This window comes from Convolutriloba macropyga, chromosome 7 (genome assembly GCF_964194025.1).
Source record: "Convolutriloba macropyga chromosome 7, txConMacr16.3, whole genome shotgun sequence".
Lineage (NCBI taxonomy): Eukaryota > Metazoa > Xenacoelomorpha > Acoela > Convolutidae > Convolutriloba > Convolutriloba macropyga.
This window is the reverse complement of record NC_134474.1, coordinates 66,135,650-66,150,571: the sequence shown is the minus strand read 5'-3', so window position 1 is coordinate 66,150,571 and position 14,922 is coordinate 66,135,650. Positions and strand designations below refer to the sequence as shown.

General features: G+C 35.0%; 1 protein-coding gene across 4 annotated transcripts in view; it reads right to left on the bottom strand.

Annotated features, from left to right (window-relative positions):
• LOC142343261 (uncharacterized) overlaps positions 1 to 14,922 on the bottom strand; it is a 158,683-nt gene that overhangs the window by 135,538 nt on the left and 8,223 nt on the right. For all 4 annotated transcript variants that reach the window (XM_075395050.1, XM_075395049.1, XM_075395051.1 and 1 more), the window contains exons 2-5: positions 13,942 to 14,347; positions 11,193 to 11,514; positions 3,993 to 4,233; positions 3,030 to 3,267 (exon numbers count right to left, since the gene is read on the bottom strand). In XM_075395050.1, coding sequence (XP_075251165.1) covers positions 3,030 to 3,267; positions 3,993 to 4,233; positions 11,193 to 11,514; positions 13,942 to 14,347 — 1,207 coding nt within the window. The remainder of the gene's footprint in view (positions 1 to 3,029; positions 3,268 to 3,992; positions 4,234 to 11,192; positions 11,515 to 13,941; positions 14,348 to 14,922) is intronic.

The following is a 14,922-nucleotide window of genomic DNA, read 5'->3' as shown; positions in this document are numbered from 1 at the left end:
CTGCCTGACTGCAAAAAACGGACTGCATGTTCTTACACTTACAAAAAACTTTTGATACTGTTCACCGAAGCATTTTATTAGCAAAAGGTCTGAATCATGGAATGAGAGGTCCAAAATACACATTGATTGAGTCATACCTAAACCTTCAAAACCAATTCGTCGAGGGGCAAGAAGTGTCATCAAAGCTATCAGAAGTAAAATAGGGAGTACTCCAGGGATGTATTTTAGCACCTTTTCTATCCCTTATCAGCGTGAATGATATGAAAGAAAGCTTTCCCCAGCAGAAGCAATTGTTTGCAGATAATGCACAGAACCTTACAACATTTAAAAATTCTGACACCCAAAAGGCTTATGTGAAGCAGAAAAGTGGGATGAGAACAAAAAAATTAACAAATAACACCAAAAAACAATTGAATTTAGTTCTAAAACGAATCAACAAAACCAAATTGGCAAAGAAACTTTAAAAAAACGTAAAATCATTGAAACATTTAGGAGTGACGATAGACAGCAGTTTATACTTTTGAGAACAAAGCAAACGGGTCGAAGGAAAGCCTGTGGGATATCTTAAAAGCTGCAAAAAAGCTGATTCCAGGACATATGATAAGAGTTTTCAATACATACATGAAACCTGTGATCCAATATGGTATATTAGTATAAGGAACTGCAATCAAAATAAACATTCATAAGATTGATGCAAAAACCAATCAAATTTTAAGAGTAATTTTCCTTTGATACTGCTGTTCATATCCGCGAAAAACTTAATAATTACTGTGCAGGGAATTACATGTTCACGAGGTTTTCAAACTGATTATGAAATGCATTCAGAGACGAAACTTTATACTTGAGTCAAATTGTTTCATAACCGAAACAAAACTCCACTTTTAGTTCACACAATAAACTTAAAAGTTCACCAACTAACAACAAGCTTCCGAAAAATAGCATCACAAACCACAAAATTGATTATGTCGTCAACCTTGACAGTTCTTTTCTTGACAAAATGAATCAGGCTTCAAGCAGTCAACCAAAAAATTTTGCTCATGTTTACTTATTTGTTAAGCTAAAAATCCAAAGTGTTAAGCTATAAATCCAAATTTTCTTTTTTAAAACTCAGTTACTATTCACATTTTTTTCAAAATTAATCTCACAAATTTCTAAAATAAAAAGATCTGCATTAGTAGTCATAGTAAGAATTCAAGCCCCAGTAAAAGAGGCAGTTGAAACCGACCAGACAATCTAAATGTGTCCTCACTGAAAACACATTTTGCTAAAAAAAAACTGTATATAATCCATGATGCTTGTATTTATAACAACAGGAAGCAATTCCTGATTATTACTACTAATAGATTAAACAAAAACAAATCGCCATGTTGATACACGTATCGCTGATTGAAACAAACACTTTTGATATTTTTCGGATATTTTGTAGCATTTTCACTCCTTAACCGTGTATGAAATTCTCTAAATTCATTTTAGAAAAACAATGCAACTGTTGAACTATGAAGATCACTTCTGCAGCGACAAAATTCACTTATCATAGGCCATGTAAAGGAATCAAGTTTTTTACAATGCAAAGACTTTGAATTGTATTGGGGCGCTGCTTTTTTTAAGATCTGTTCACACATTTTCATGATTTTTGAAGTCAAATTGGAGTAGTGATTTTGGTCACGCCGAAACAGGAAATGGAGCGAATAAGCGAGTTGTTTTGCGGCGTGAATTTTTTTCGCTCTAATTTTAAAGTAGTGTGAGAAAACGGTGTTTGAACAAATATTCGCTTTCTCGGTAGTGGTTTTTTGTTCACATGCGGCAATTTCACTCTTATTTTTACTGTTTTTTCGATTTTTGGGATCAGATTTTTTTTCTAAATGGTTTTCCCAGTCCATTCACAGCTCATTCTAGGCCTAGTTTTTTGTTTGAATTAAATTATTATTTCTCGCTAGTGTTTTTTTTGTTCACATGCGGAATTTTGACATTGATTTTCTGTTTTTTTCTTATTTTTAATCTGATTTTTTTAAAAATTGTTTTCTCAATTCACTCATAGTCGATTCTAGGTCTGGTTTTTCTGGTTAGTCAATGAAATTTCTTTGAATTGTACGTCAGGACTTGTCCTGCTATGTTTTATATTTCGTTTTTCCATTAGCACCAATTTGCTTGGATCAGTCAACCACTTCAGTCGCATAAAGTCGTGTAATGATTGATTTCATTTAACTACATAACTTTTCACTGCTTATTTATAACTTTTAACTAATTATTTTTAACTTTTCACTACTTATTTATAACTTTTCAATGCTTATTTATAAGTTTTCACTACTTATTTATAAATTTTCACTGCTTATGTACAACTTTTCACTAGTTATACTTTTCACTACTTAATTATTACTTTTCACTACTTATTTAAAACTTTTCACTACTTGTTTAACTTTACACTACGTATTTGTATTTTTTCAATATCTATTTATAACTTTTCATTACTCATCTATACCTTTTCACTAGTTATAAATTTTCAATACTTATACTTTTCACAATTTATACTTTTCACTAATTATTTGTAACTTTTCAACACTTATTAATAACTGTTCAGTACATATTTATAATTTTTCACTACTTAATTGTAATTTTTCACTACTTAATTATAACTTTTCACTGCTTATTAAACTTTTTACTACTTATTTATATTTTTTACTATTTATTTATAACTTTTCACTGCTTATTTATACCTTTTCACTACTTATTAATAACTTTTCACTTCTTATATAGACTTCTTCACTACTTATTTATAACTTTTCACTATTTATTTGTAACGTTTCATTACTTATACTTTTCACTCCTTATAACTTTTCACTACTTATTTATAACTTTTCATTACTTATACTTTTCAACTCTTTTTTTACTACTAATGCAAACATTTGTTATATATGCTGATGCAATTGATGCTTTGGGAAGATTAAAAAATTAAAATTATTTTGGTAAGCAATACTTAGTCACAAGAGCACAAACAGGTCATTATGAAAGAAACCCAAATTATTCCTCACCTAGACAATGGTGCACTTGGTGGTCTACTGCTTCCTATCGGACTAGCAGCCCCTCCAGTACCCCCGCCAGTGGTTGCTGCCATTGCCCCATCAGTGGGCGCAGCTGCCCCACACAGAAGACCACCCAAATTCCCAACCCCCGCTCCCCCTCCCCTGGACCACTCCCGCAAAGGAACAACAGTGGGAGCATTTTCACCTGTTACGTCACCCGTGTAGAAAGTCGGAGATCCTTCACCACCTGAAGGCAACACAAAAGAAAGACAGACTTAATTTCTCCAAGTACTCAATATAAACATAAACCGACAAATGTCGGAAGAATTGCTCTTGAACGACAGGCGAGGCAATTTAATTCAGGGGCTGTAGCCTAGATCAAATTATGGGTGCAAAAAAAATTTTCCCCGCCGGGATTCGAACCACTGCCCTCCCAATCCACAGCCACAACTACTAACCACTGCGCTACAGATCACTAATTCTACAACCGAATTTATATTAGCTTTACTTCAGAGCAATAGAGACTTAAAAGGGACAGCAACGGGACGAATTTTCAACAACGCTCTGCCCTTATGAGAACTTCAACTATGAGATTATTGTAATGTTAAATGAATGCATATAATAACGAAATACATTGTACATCTTTCCCATTTCTAGGTTATTTAGGGATACTTTGACAAAGACTGAATAAGTAAAGCAAACTTCGACAAAGCATTTTAATTCTTTTCCAGTCATTATTAGTGTCAGAACTGTTATACACAATCTATTAAATAGTGACATCAGCTCTTATTACGAATTTACTACACCAAAACATCGGATTTCTTCAGTCGATATGGGCCGTTCTTTAACAATTTAAAAACAAGTTTATTGTTCGTGCAGAGCGTTTTAACTTCTGGCATTTAATGTAAAAAAATCACACTGAAAAATTGAGTGTTGTTGATTATCCTCATTACGTGCGTGACTTAAAACTACCTCGCTGGTAGTAGTTGTAGTCCGATGGTGCGGAACCCGAGGAGAGTTTATGATGCAGAGCTTGTTCCAGACCACCATATCGACTGGAACCTTGCGTACCACCATTGTTGCCTCCAGGAACACCTGCTGTCGTTACAGCTGTTCCAGAGTAGCCAGGGACAGGTCCCAAAGTGTTCCTCTCACTCTCCAGTCCTCTAGAGGCAGAATTGTACTGCAGCAGTTCAACGTCATCTACGTCTTCCTAAAACAAACGGCAATATTAGTGACATTTCATGTAATGGTTACGTGAAACTGCTTGAAATCACTGAGAACTTCTGGCGTTTATCGAGAACCGCGAAGCAGCTCAAGATATTAAGTCAGAATTTTGAAGTGACTTCTGTAGAGTCACTTAACCGTGTTTACAACACGAAACGCGCACGTTTTAAAATGACGAAAAGTCAGCGGAAGTCAACTTCTGGCTAAGTAGCAACTTCTGGCATTTTGACTTCTGGCACTGCAGACTTTCGGCATTTTAGAACGTGCACGTGAGTGTTTTAACATTTTAACTTATTTAGTCGAATTGAATAGCTTATGACGTTTGATTTGAAACCTATACAACTGACAGTTGCGATTTCTATTATCCTGTGCTCACAATAGCATTACAATTTTGTTGATATAATCAACCCGCAGAGTCATCCAAGTCATCATTGGAGGAGTACAGTCATCCAAGATCATATTCATTACAAACCTTTTGATTAATTTGAATGAGAGTAGAGAGAAATTCTCTGATGCAACTTTTCTGCTATGAATGACACAACGAATGTCTTCCATTGTCATCAATATTGATGCACAATTGATTATTTGCAATATGTGCACTATTATATAGCACTGCCCTATGCTGATTCGACATGGTTAACAAAAAGTCAAGCGAGTATGCAACACGAAAAACATCAGATATCATCAAGAACGAAAACTGAAAACTTAAAAACTGATTAATTTATAATCAACCATTGTACTCCCTTATTAATTCGATTATCAAATCTATTTCCCAAAGTTTCCTAAGGCGGCCAAAGTAACATCCATCTTTTTAGTAATACTACATTCTTAGAATTTTTACCTAATTTTCAGTAGTGGTGCCACTGCTGGTTATTTAACGGTCCAAGTTTTATTATAACCTAATATTTGGTTTTAATATTTTATCTTCTGATTAAAATTACTTTTAAAAACTACACTTCTGAACTTTGGAAGTACGTGTCATAGATTCAAAATGACGCGCTTTAGATAAAATTTTGTTTACTCTGATAATTCTCGACAAGGCGCTTATTGATGCACATTTTAGGAACTGTAACTTCAAGTCTTAAAACATGCCCGGCAGATTACCGGAAAGTAGCCACCATTGGTTCCCAGAAATACGATTGAGATTAAAACAGAAAAACATTTCAGAAACAAATTGATTCTTAATTCTTAATGAGGGCATAAATGGATTAGTATCAATACCGATAAAAATTAGAACTGCTAAAAAACACTCATTAAAACAAAATTCAAATACCAGGCATCTAAAACTGGTCTATAAGGGTTTACCCCGTTTACATTTTTGATTTTGTTTTTTCGACATTGCATCAGTTCATTTTAGATTGCTTTGCTGAGCAACTATATTTTTAAAGCAATTTGAGCAGAATGAAAGAAGACTTAAACTAAACTAAAGAAGTCATAAACTTTCACGCAAAATGTTGAAAAAGCTGCGAACTAAGGTAAACAAATTTTTCCCTAATGCAGTGACCTAACGTATAACGTATTGAGAGGGCGCATACGGAAAACATCCCGAGATTTTGGCACCACTTAGCTCTAATTTTGAACAGATACACAGTACTCCTAAAACACAGAACAAAGAGCAAAGCAGGAAAAACTTTATTAAAGAAGTACTTTTCACCATTTTTGACCTGGAAGACATTGAAACACGTGACTATATACTGAAATCTTTAGGCACACCGTAATTCAATGAGAGAGCGATTTTCAGCTCTCCAGTACTCCATTCAGTTGAAACAGTAAGTGAGGTAAGTCAGAACTTTTTTCCATGCAATTTAGACTATCAAATTATTCACCCAATACTAGAAAGGCCATAAAACAGCTCAAAAATGTCTGCCAAAATTGTCAAATTCAGTTGAAAAACAAAACCTGGCCTTTTTATACAATTTTTACTCAGTTCTTATTTAAAAAGGCCTACCAGGATTAAGCTTCCATTCAGTTTATGATAAATGCAATAACATAGCCGGCAGATTGCCGGAATAGCTGCGAAAGAATAGACTTGCGTGCCATATGATAGAGATAGAAACAGATACAGATTTAAGTTTAAAAAGTTATCGACGCCGCTCAAAAAGCTATAGTGTAAATTAATAAAGCTTGTTAAAATTCATTGCGCAGAAGACTTTTCATTTGGGACCTTTATTACACATATGAGTTCCTTTGACCTTAAACTAATTCAAATTAAGCTTAAGTTTTAAAGTGTAAAAGTCGTTTTATTGAGTGAGGTAAGTCACGTTTGATCAAAATCTAATCACGCAAATAACCTAAAAACTTTTGCTAAAGCGAGTGAGAAATGACTTCACGCGCGCAAATGCTGTTAGTGAGAGGAAGAAGTCATTCAGAAAATCTGACTTTTTCAGCTTTGCTGTGTGAACAAATGTAGAACGAAAAAAGAGCGTCAGACGACGAAACAAAAAAACCAAGAGCACCGCAATATAGCTTCGCTCAGCTTACAGCTTCGCAGCTATTAAAACCAAACAATGGGTCCAAAATCTTTAAAATAGACGACATTAGCAAAATAGCAGAAAAATATTCAAATTAGGAGAAGAATTCCCCGTAGCTTCCCCTTCCAAGAGCTTTTAGACTATCAAAAAAAGAATACAAAAAAGCTGTAAGTGAACAACAAAATTTGCTCACTTGGCAATTGTTTTTCACAACTACTTCAAAAGCAGCCGGTCTAAGACGGCTGAAAAATTTTTAAACGAAAAAGCAGTTACAAGACTATCTGATACGATCTAGCATGACTTACTACACCATCAGCGCATGAAAACGGAGAAATGACATACTATGTATCGAAACTGATGAAAGATTGCTTATGACCAGAAAAGATCTTTCATTGAAGTTTGTCGATTCAGCTACATAAACTATAAATAAAAATTGCTATTTTCGGTTACTCCTAGTTTACTCGATAGAACATAACCGAAATATGAGGTAAACATTAATCCATAACAAGTATCCACATTAGAGTTAAGCATATACAACTATTAAGATTTAAAGTAAAAAATGGCACCAATTTCGGCGCACTTATCATTTGACTTTTATTAATAAATTGCCGCGAATTGAATTCAGCTGCTTGAAATTGTGATTGAGAGAGATTTTTAGAACATACCCGGCAGATTGCCGGAAAATAGCCACCGTTGATTCCAATAAGCATGATTGGGATTGAAAGAATAGATATTGAAAAAAAGTATATTTTGTACAAAAAATTTTTTAAGTCCGATTTATTTTGATGGCATTTCGTAGTTGAACATACTCCTGTTTCTTAGAGAGAGGCTTCAGGGGCTACTATCAAAACCAATAAGCATAAGAGATGGTAACTAAGACTTATAGGAACGACGTTCAAATAGCGGGCATCTAAAATTGGGCTTTATGGGTTTATCCCGTTTCTATTTCTGACCTCAATTTTGTATACTGACTCTGTTCATTTTGAATTGCTTCGTTGAGCAACTGATGTTCAAATTCACTTTAAGCAGAATGAGAGAAGAGAGAAACTAGCCTTCAGAAGTCAAAAAGATTTCACGCAAAATGTCGAAAAAGCGGCAAAATGGTAAAACGAAAAAAACTTCGACAAAGTAAAAAAAATTAGGAGCGCTATAATAACCGGCTGAGAAGATGAGGGCGGCCATTAATCACGCGAAACGCAAAAAGTCAAGGGCGTAAAAGTCACTCGAAATGTCAAAATTGTCAAGCGAAAATTTTGCTTAAAAAAGACACGCACGTTTACAATAATTGCTATGAACTTCGTTCAAGAGCAATTAAGAATATGATTACCTGGGACACCGTTACCGACGGTAGCGACAGGTGGCCAGGCATCTTACGTCCATCTCCGCTACGGTCCATCAATCATGACTTACAAAACTTTTAGAGATGACTTATAAACCCACTTTATAACCAACCAGTAAATGATTAAATAAACGAATTAATGGGTCGAAGGCTTGAACTATTTAGCCTTTAATCAAGCAGAGAGAAAGCAATAAGGCGAAATTCAAATTGATCAGCGCTTGAGTTCAAAAAGATAAAGTACTTTTCTGTTCAATCGATTGATTTCGAAGGTGGGGCCGGCTTATCTAGATAAGGTTATGTAGAATTAACCTCACTAATAGCAACATTAAAACCAGTTCAACTTAAACTACCTCGACATAAATTGACTGCATGTCAAACAGAAGGGACCTAATTAAACATCAGCCAACAATTGCTGAGTAAATAGAAATGTCCGGTGCAATTTCGTGAATGATTTTCATTCATTGGGGGTACTGCGGGTGCTTCAACACAGATTGTCATTTCAGTTGAGATCTGTGGTTTCAGGACAGATCGAATGATTTACAAACAGTGAAGTAAAAAAAAACTCGGATCTTTTGCGTCTGTACAGTTTGTGAGTTACAAAGCATGGACAATTTTTTTCAACACTAATTTACATAAACCCTATTACATGGAAATTATTAATTGATCTCAATTTTTGACAGCAATTATTGACACCCAATTTTCACAATCATTGGCCTAAATTTCGCTACCTGAAGAAGTGACGTTGATTAAACAGATAGCTAAAAATTCGATGGCATTAAACATCGAATGAAAGGAACGTAATCAAAAGTTTAAGGAGCTTAAACTAAAGTGAAAATAAATATTCTTATCACCAAATATATGTACACCCCCATAAGGGAATCACACCAACTTGCATTATTTCAACAAAAGACATAGCCGGTACATTACCGGAATAGCTCCAAAAAAGCGAAATAAACTTGCGTGCCGTATAATACAGATAGAAACAGATAAAGGCCTTTGTAGCAGTATTCGACGCTGTAGAAAAAACTATATAAAAAACATTCAGCGTTTCAATAATAAGGCCCTTATGTTAGGGACATTATTATACACATGAGTTGCTTTGAGCTTAACTAATTTGAAAATTAAACTTAAGTTTTCAAGTGCAAAAATCATTTTAAGAGGTAAGTCGTGTAAGATAAAATCTAATCACGCAAATGACATAATAAACTTTTGCAAAAGAGAGTTGAGAAAAGATGAAGAGATTGGAAAAACGCATTCAGAAAAAATCCGAACGAAAATAGAAGACAGAAAATCGAAGTGAAATTGCCGCAAGGTGCACAAAAAACCAACAGCAGGAGAAGCGAATTTTTGTTCATATATTGTTTACTCAACATTAAAACAAGTGAAAAAAACTCATGCCGCAAAAAAAAACATTCGCAATTTCGCTCCTCTTCCTGATGCGGCGTTACCACCATCATCATAATTCCGGAAAAGGACTCAATGAAGAAAACTGACAAAGCTCGCATTAATGCACCCCATAAATCATTGTAAAAACATTTTGATGCAATAACAGGAAAAGTATCATGCGAAAAGTAACTGACATAGCACACAATTTAAGTTGGTACTCCAAAAATTTGGTCCTGCCAAAAAAGCAAAAGACCTTGTAATACAAGTAAGCAAAGACCTTGTAATACAAGTAGCTTGCAACAAAAGGATACCAAACGACAGATAGTCGGTTAATATAGAAAAACCCAGGAACGGAAAAAAGATGAAGAAAAAATCAATAAAACTTCTCTTTAAAAATTGCCCGAAAAATTCTCAACAAGAAAGCAAAAGCAATTTCCCAATCATTATTTGGAGAAAAATTCAAACTCATTTTGTCCGAGATCATTCAGGCGCTCGATACCTGACAGAAAAACACTGAACAATTAAAAAACGCAAATAGCAAACTTGAAAAAAATAAAATTATAAAGTTTACTTCAGTAAAAAAGTGCCTTGTTTGACTTAAATACTTGTTGGATCATTCACTCATTCAGTAATCGGTAAAAAAACCTTAAAGCAACAATTACAAAAGGCAAAGAAAAACATTGCAAAGAACAAAACCGCAAAGAACAAAATTTCAAAAAATAGATTTGTATTTATTTCATAGAAAAGTGCCAAGTCTTGATTTCAACTGCCTCTTCATAGTAGAACCATCTGTAGAATAGCTCATCTAGAATAATTTGATGAGCGAAATTACAGCGAGAAACGTAGCTGGCGTATTGCCGGAAAATAGCCGCAATAGACGCTTTTGGCCTTTCATGGAATTGAAACAACTAGAAATAAAATAGACAGATTGACCACCAGTCCTTTTAATAGACCACTAACTTTCTTTTTGGGTTAGATTCGGACGGTTAGATTCTGATGCTTTGCGAGACACATAAACTCTATAAGGAAAACTCCTTATCGAGCTTTTTCAAAATTACTATTCGAAATCAAAAACTCAAGACTAATACTCAAGCACTACTTAGATGCATACTATTGACCTTTAACTAGTATATGTTCATAAAATTCAAAGTTCATTAAGTGAGTTCAGAAGTCACTTTTTCAGTGAGGAAAATCACGCAATTGACCTATAAGCAGAAAAAATGTCACGCAAACCAATCTAAACTGCAAAGCATAGAAGTCACTGAAATTGAAAAAGTCAAGGGTCGGAAGAATCATCGAGGGAGACGACGAATTAAAAAAAAACACGATGTCCTCAATGATAGCAGCTATCGCTTCGCGGCTATTAATAATATAATCAGAACAAATAGACAAAATTTTTTTTAAAAAACCGACGAAAAATCGACAAAAATTTATTCAAATTTACTAAATTTTAAAATATTGCTGACTTTCTTTAAAATGTTCTACGTAAGTTATATAAGTTACGTCACATTAATTATTTTCAACAGACCTTATCAACTAAAGCACTTTACGACTGTCAAGCGACCGGTGGTAAAAACGGATTATCATGACTCCTCTTCAAGTAGTAATAAAAAGGAGACAGCCTAAATAATAGCCGTTTGCGTACCTCAGGTCGGTCATTAGTTATCAACAAAAACTCTTGACCCTACTGAGCTTAATCAGTACTCATCATAACTGGGTTAAAAATTTTATTTTGTAGCAGGGACTAACTTGATCTCCGTAAGATGATGTGTTGGGTACTGAACTGCTGAGGGGGACACAATGAGACGGAAGCTGCAATTGGTTCGTGAAGAACTTATGCGAAGAGACTGCGAACTCTGCTGTCTTGCCGATGTTAAGAGACAGCTCTGAATTGTTCTCCTCGAAGGTCGAGGTCAGACGGGAACTCTGATGGGTTTTAGTTGCTGGTTCCTCTTCGCCCCAATTTACGGCTGATGGTTCCGTTGATGGCTGCGCACTGGTGGCATGCTCGGATTTGATTATGCCAGGAATGGGAGCAGCAATTGGTCGATTTCGATTGGTATCTGATGGGCTGCAAAACATGCACTATTTAAAAGAAGAGCAAATTAGAGAAGACAAAAATTGTATATAACAGAAAATGAATTATTTCAATTGTTTTGCCGTTGCGTGGAAAAAGTCCGATGGATCATAATATCACGAGGTCCAGAAATATCAGAAACTGTTATTAATTAGAGCAGTTGTTGTTAACCACATTACACTTAAAACTCATATTTATGAACATAGCTAGCAGATTGCCAGAAAATAGCCGCAATAGCTTCCTAGATCTGCAGTCTCAAAAAATCAACAAAAAGGACAGACCAAAAAAAAACCGTCTTTTTCATTGAAGGCTGATATGTTATAGTTTGATTAAAATCTGTATTTTTTGCTGCCTCTATTAGCTGCTCTCTAATCAACTTCATTTAGAATGACACACACCCATTTGAACTTATCTCTGAGTTAAAGTAAATAAGAGTCAATTTCAAAGTGAGGAAGTCATTTTTGTGAGTGAGGTAAGTCAAGTGTGACCAAAAATTTAATCACGCAAATGAACAGAAACAATTCACTTCACTAAGAGCAAAAAATGAAGTCACACGAGCAATTCAGTAGAAATTGCATGAACGAATGAACAAAAAGCAGATTTGAAGTGGCTGTGACGTCATATGGTCGTAACAAAAATCGCGAAATAAACGAAAGAAAAAAACATAGCAGGACAAGTCCTGACGTACAATTCAAAGAATTGTCATTGACTAAACAGAAAACTAGATCTAAAAAGGACTATGAATGGATTGGAAAAACCATTTAGAAACAAACCCAATCCAAAAAATCGAAAAAAAAGTTGAAATCAAAGTGAAATTGCCGCATGTGAACAAAAAAACCACTAGTGAGAAAGCGAATTTTTGTTCAAACACCGTTTTATCACTATACTTTGAAATTAGAGCAAAAAATATTTACGCCGCAAAACCACTCGCTTTTTTGCTCCACTTCCTGTTTCGGCGTGACCAAAATCACTACTCCAATTTGAGTTCAAAAATCATTAAAATGTGTGAACAGATCTTAAAAAACATAGCCGGAAGAATTACGGAAACGACTCGAAGGAGAAAATTTCCCATGCTTATGACTAAACAACTACAACAACTATTGTCAACCCTGAACCTCCACAAAACCTTAAAAATTTTAAGGAAGAATAGAGACGGCATTCAAAAACCAAAAACAAATTTTAAAAAAAACTGGAAAAACTTAATGACTTTTTTTAATAGTACAAGGAAAGATAAAGCCGAATAAAACGCCGTTGCAATTAGAGCAATGGAAAGCTCGCAAAACAATAGGCTAGTCATAATAGGCTAAGAAAGTTGTCTAAGAATAAAAAAGAAAAAGTTGTCTAAAAACAAAAAAATAAGAAAAATTGTTTCAAATTTCTCAATTTTTCTGTCAATTTTCCTTAGAAAAAATGATTTATACCATATCTGAATATTCTTTAAGTAACAAACTTCTATTCAAATCCCACTTAAAGCATTAACACAAAAAAAAAACAGGCAAAAATCATTAAATTTCGTCTAAAAATCAGCAAAACTGATCAAAAACCTCCAAATTAGCATGAAACACAAATTAACTACTTGAAACCTTCAATTCTTATCAAAACAAGCCTAAACCTAATACAATATCATAATCAAACCTCATAACCATCAAAAGTTGCAGAAAAACTATTTTAAAACCCGCACGTGAACAAAAAAATTTCTCGCTCTCTCAAAAGCAGCGGTATGAACAAAAACCACTCTCTTTTCGCTCCGCTCTTCATTTTTTCTCCAAATTTTTTTACGCGTTTCATTTCCCGCTTCAAAAATCACTCCAATAAAATTGATTAAATAAATGGACTTCTCCAATACTCCTCTTCGAGTCGTAAAAAAAAGACAGCGCCCCAATACAATTCAAATTCTTTGAATTGTAAAAAACCAAGAGAAGGCCAATAATAGCCCCAGCTATCGCTGTGCGGCTATTAATAAAAACTTAACGCAGCAAAACTATTAGCTTTTTTGCTCCACTTCCTGTTTCGGTGTGATCAATATCCCCATTCAATTATGACTTCAAAATTTTCAAAAATGACTGCGGAGATTTCGAAAAACGACATTACCTCAATACAATTCAAACTCTTTCAATTGTAAAAACACCAGAGGAGGCCACTAATATCTCCGGTCAACTATCGCAGCTGTTATCTATGCAAACAATTAAGCAAACACACCCGGCCACTTGCCAAATATAGCTGCGAAAAATGGACTTAACCAGCATAATCTAAGGGCCGTAGATAAAGCTATAGATCGAAGTTGATGGATTAGCGACACAACCCGAAAAACCGATGTAAAAAAATTGGTAGAACTGCCTTGTTATCTATATTCCTTATAGAGAAGTTCTTCATTGACCGTAGAAGGAAGGGTTGAGAAAAACTTTGAACCTTCGTACGTACCTATCAGTTGCTTTGACAAGACTAATATTTAGTGGCTTTGATCTGACAATTGGCGGCAATGTACTCGTGGTGGCAGTAGAACCCTGATTGGGTCCTCCTTTGCTGTCTCCTCTCTCATATGCGTTACTTCTATCACCCCCAACCCCATCTCCCTCTCCTTCGCCACAACCCACAGATATCGAAGTACCTCTACTACCATTACCATCATCAACTAAACTGATTATTATTTGACCCTCTTCCTCCTCGAGAGGGAAATTTCGAATGGGCTCCTGTTCTAATCTGGTTTCCAAGAACTCCAACTCGGCACTGCCTTCAGAAAACCCCTCTCTCCCACTGGTCGTCGCTGCTTTCTGTTCTTCATCGTCACCTTTGAATTTCGCACCTTTAACTGGTTGGAACATGCCTCCTAAACACAGAGATCAAACAATGAACGGCATAATGCAGTTGATGCCATAGAAAAAGGGGACTACTTTTCACAGCTTGAAAACTGATGTACTAAAAGTTGTCAAAGAAAATGTCCTTTCTCAAACGCTGACTTAGAAATTTTTAAAAAAAATGTATTGGAACAAAATATTGTCGTTGCGTTTTATAAAGTTTCTGTTTGAGCAGAGAAATGCAGGTTATTAAGAGGCTACAGTTCAAATAGGATGTCTCGATTTCAAAACGCTCGATTTCAAAACGATGCTAATTCAAGCTAACAAAAAACAATTTACTGTTTTCGGCTATTTACTGAACCGGACGAAGGGTACCCTCCATTAAGCCTTCCGGTGCCCAATAATTGACAAATGGAGGTCCCAGTGATTTACTCGAATGCCAGTTTTTTAATTCATTCATTGAAAGAAAATAAAAACGTGTCAAGATTTAACAGTGTTAATAATTGCGACGACTCACCGAAGCTAATCGTCCATCGAAATATCCAAACGCAATTTTGCGGCTAAAAATTGACGTCGCGTACAGCAGTTACCTGAACACAAGATAGCC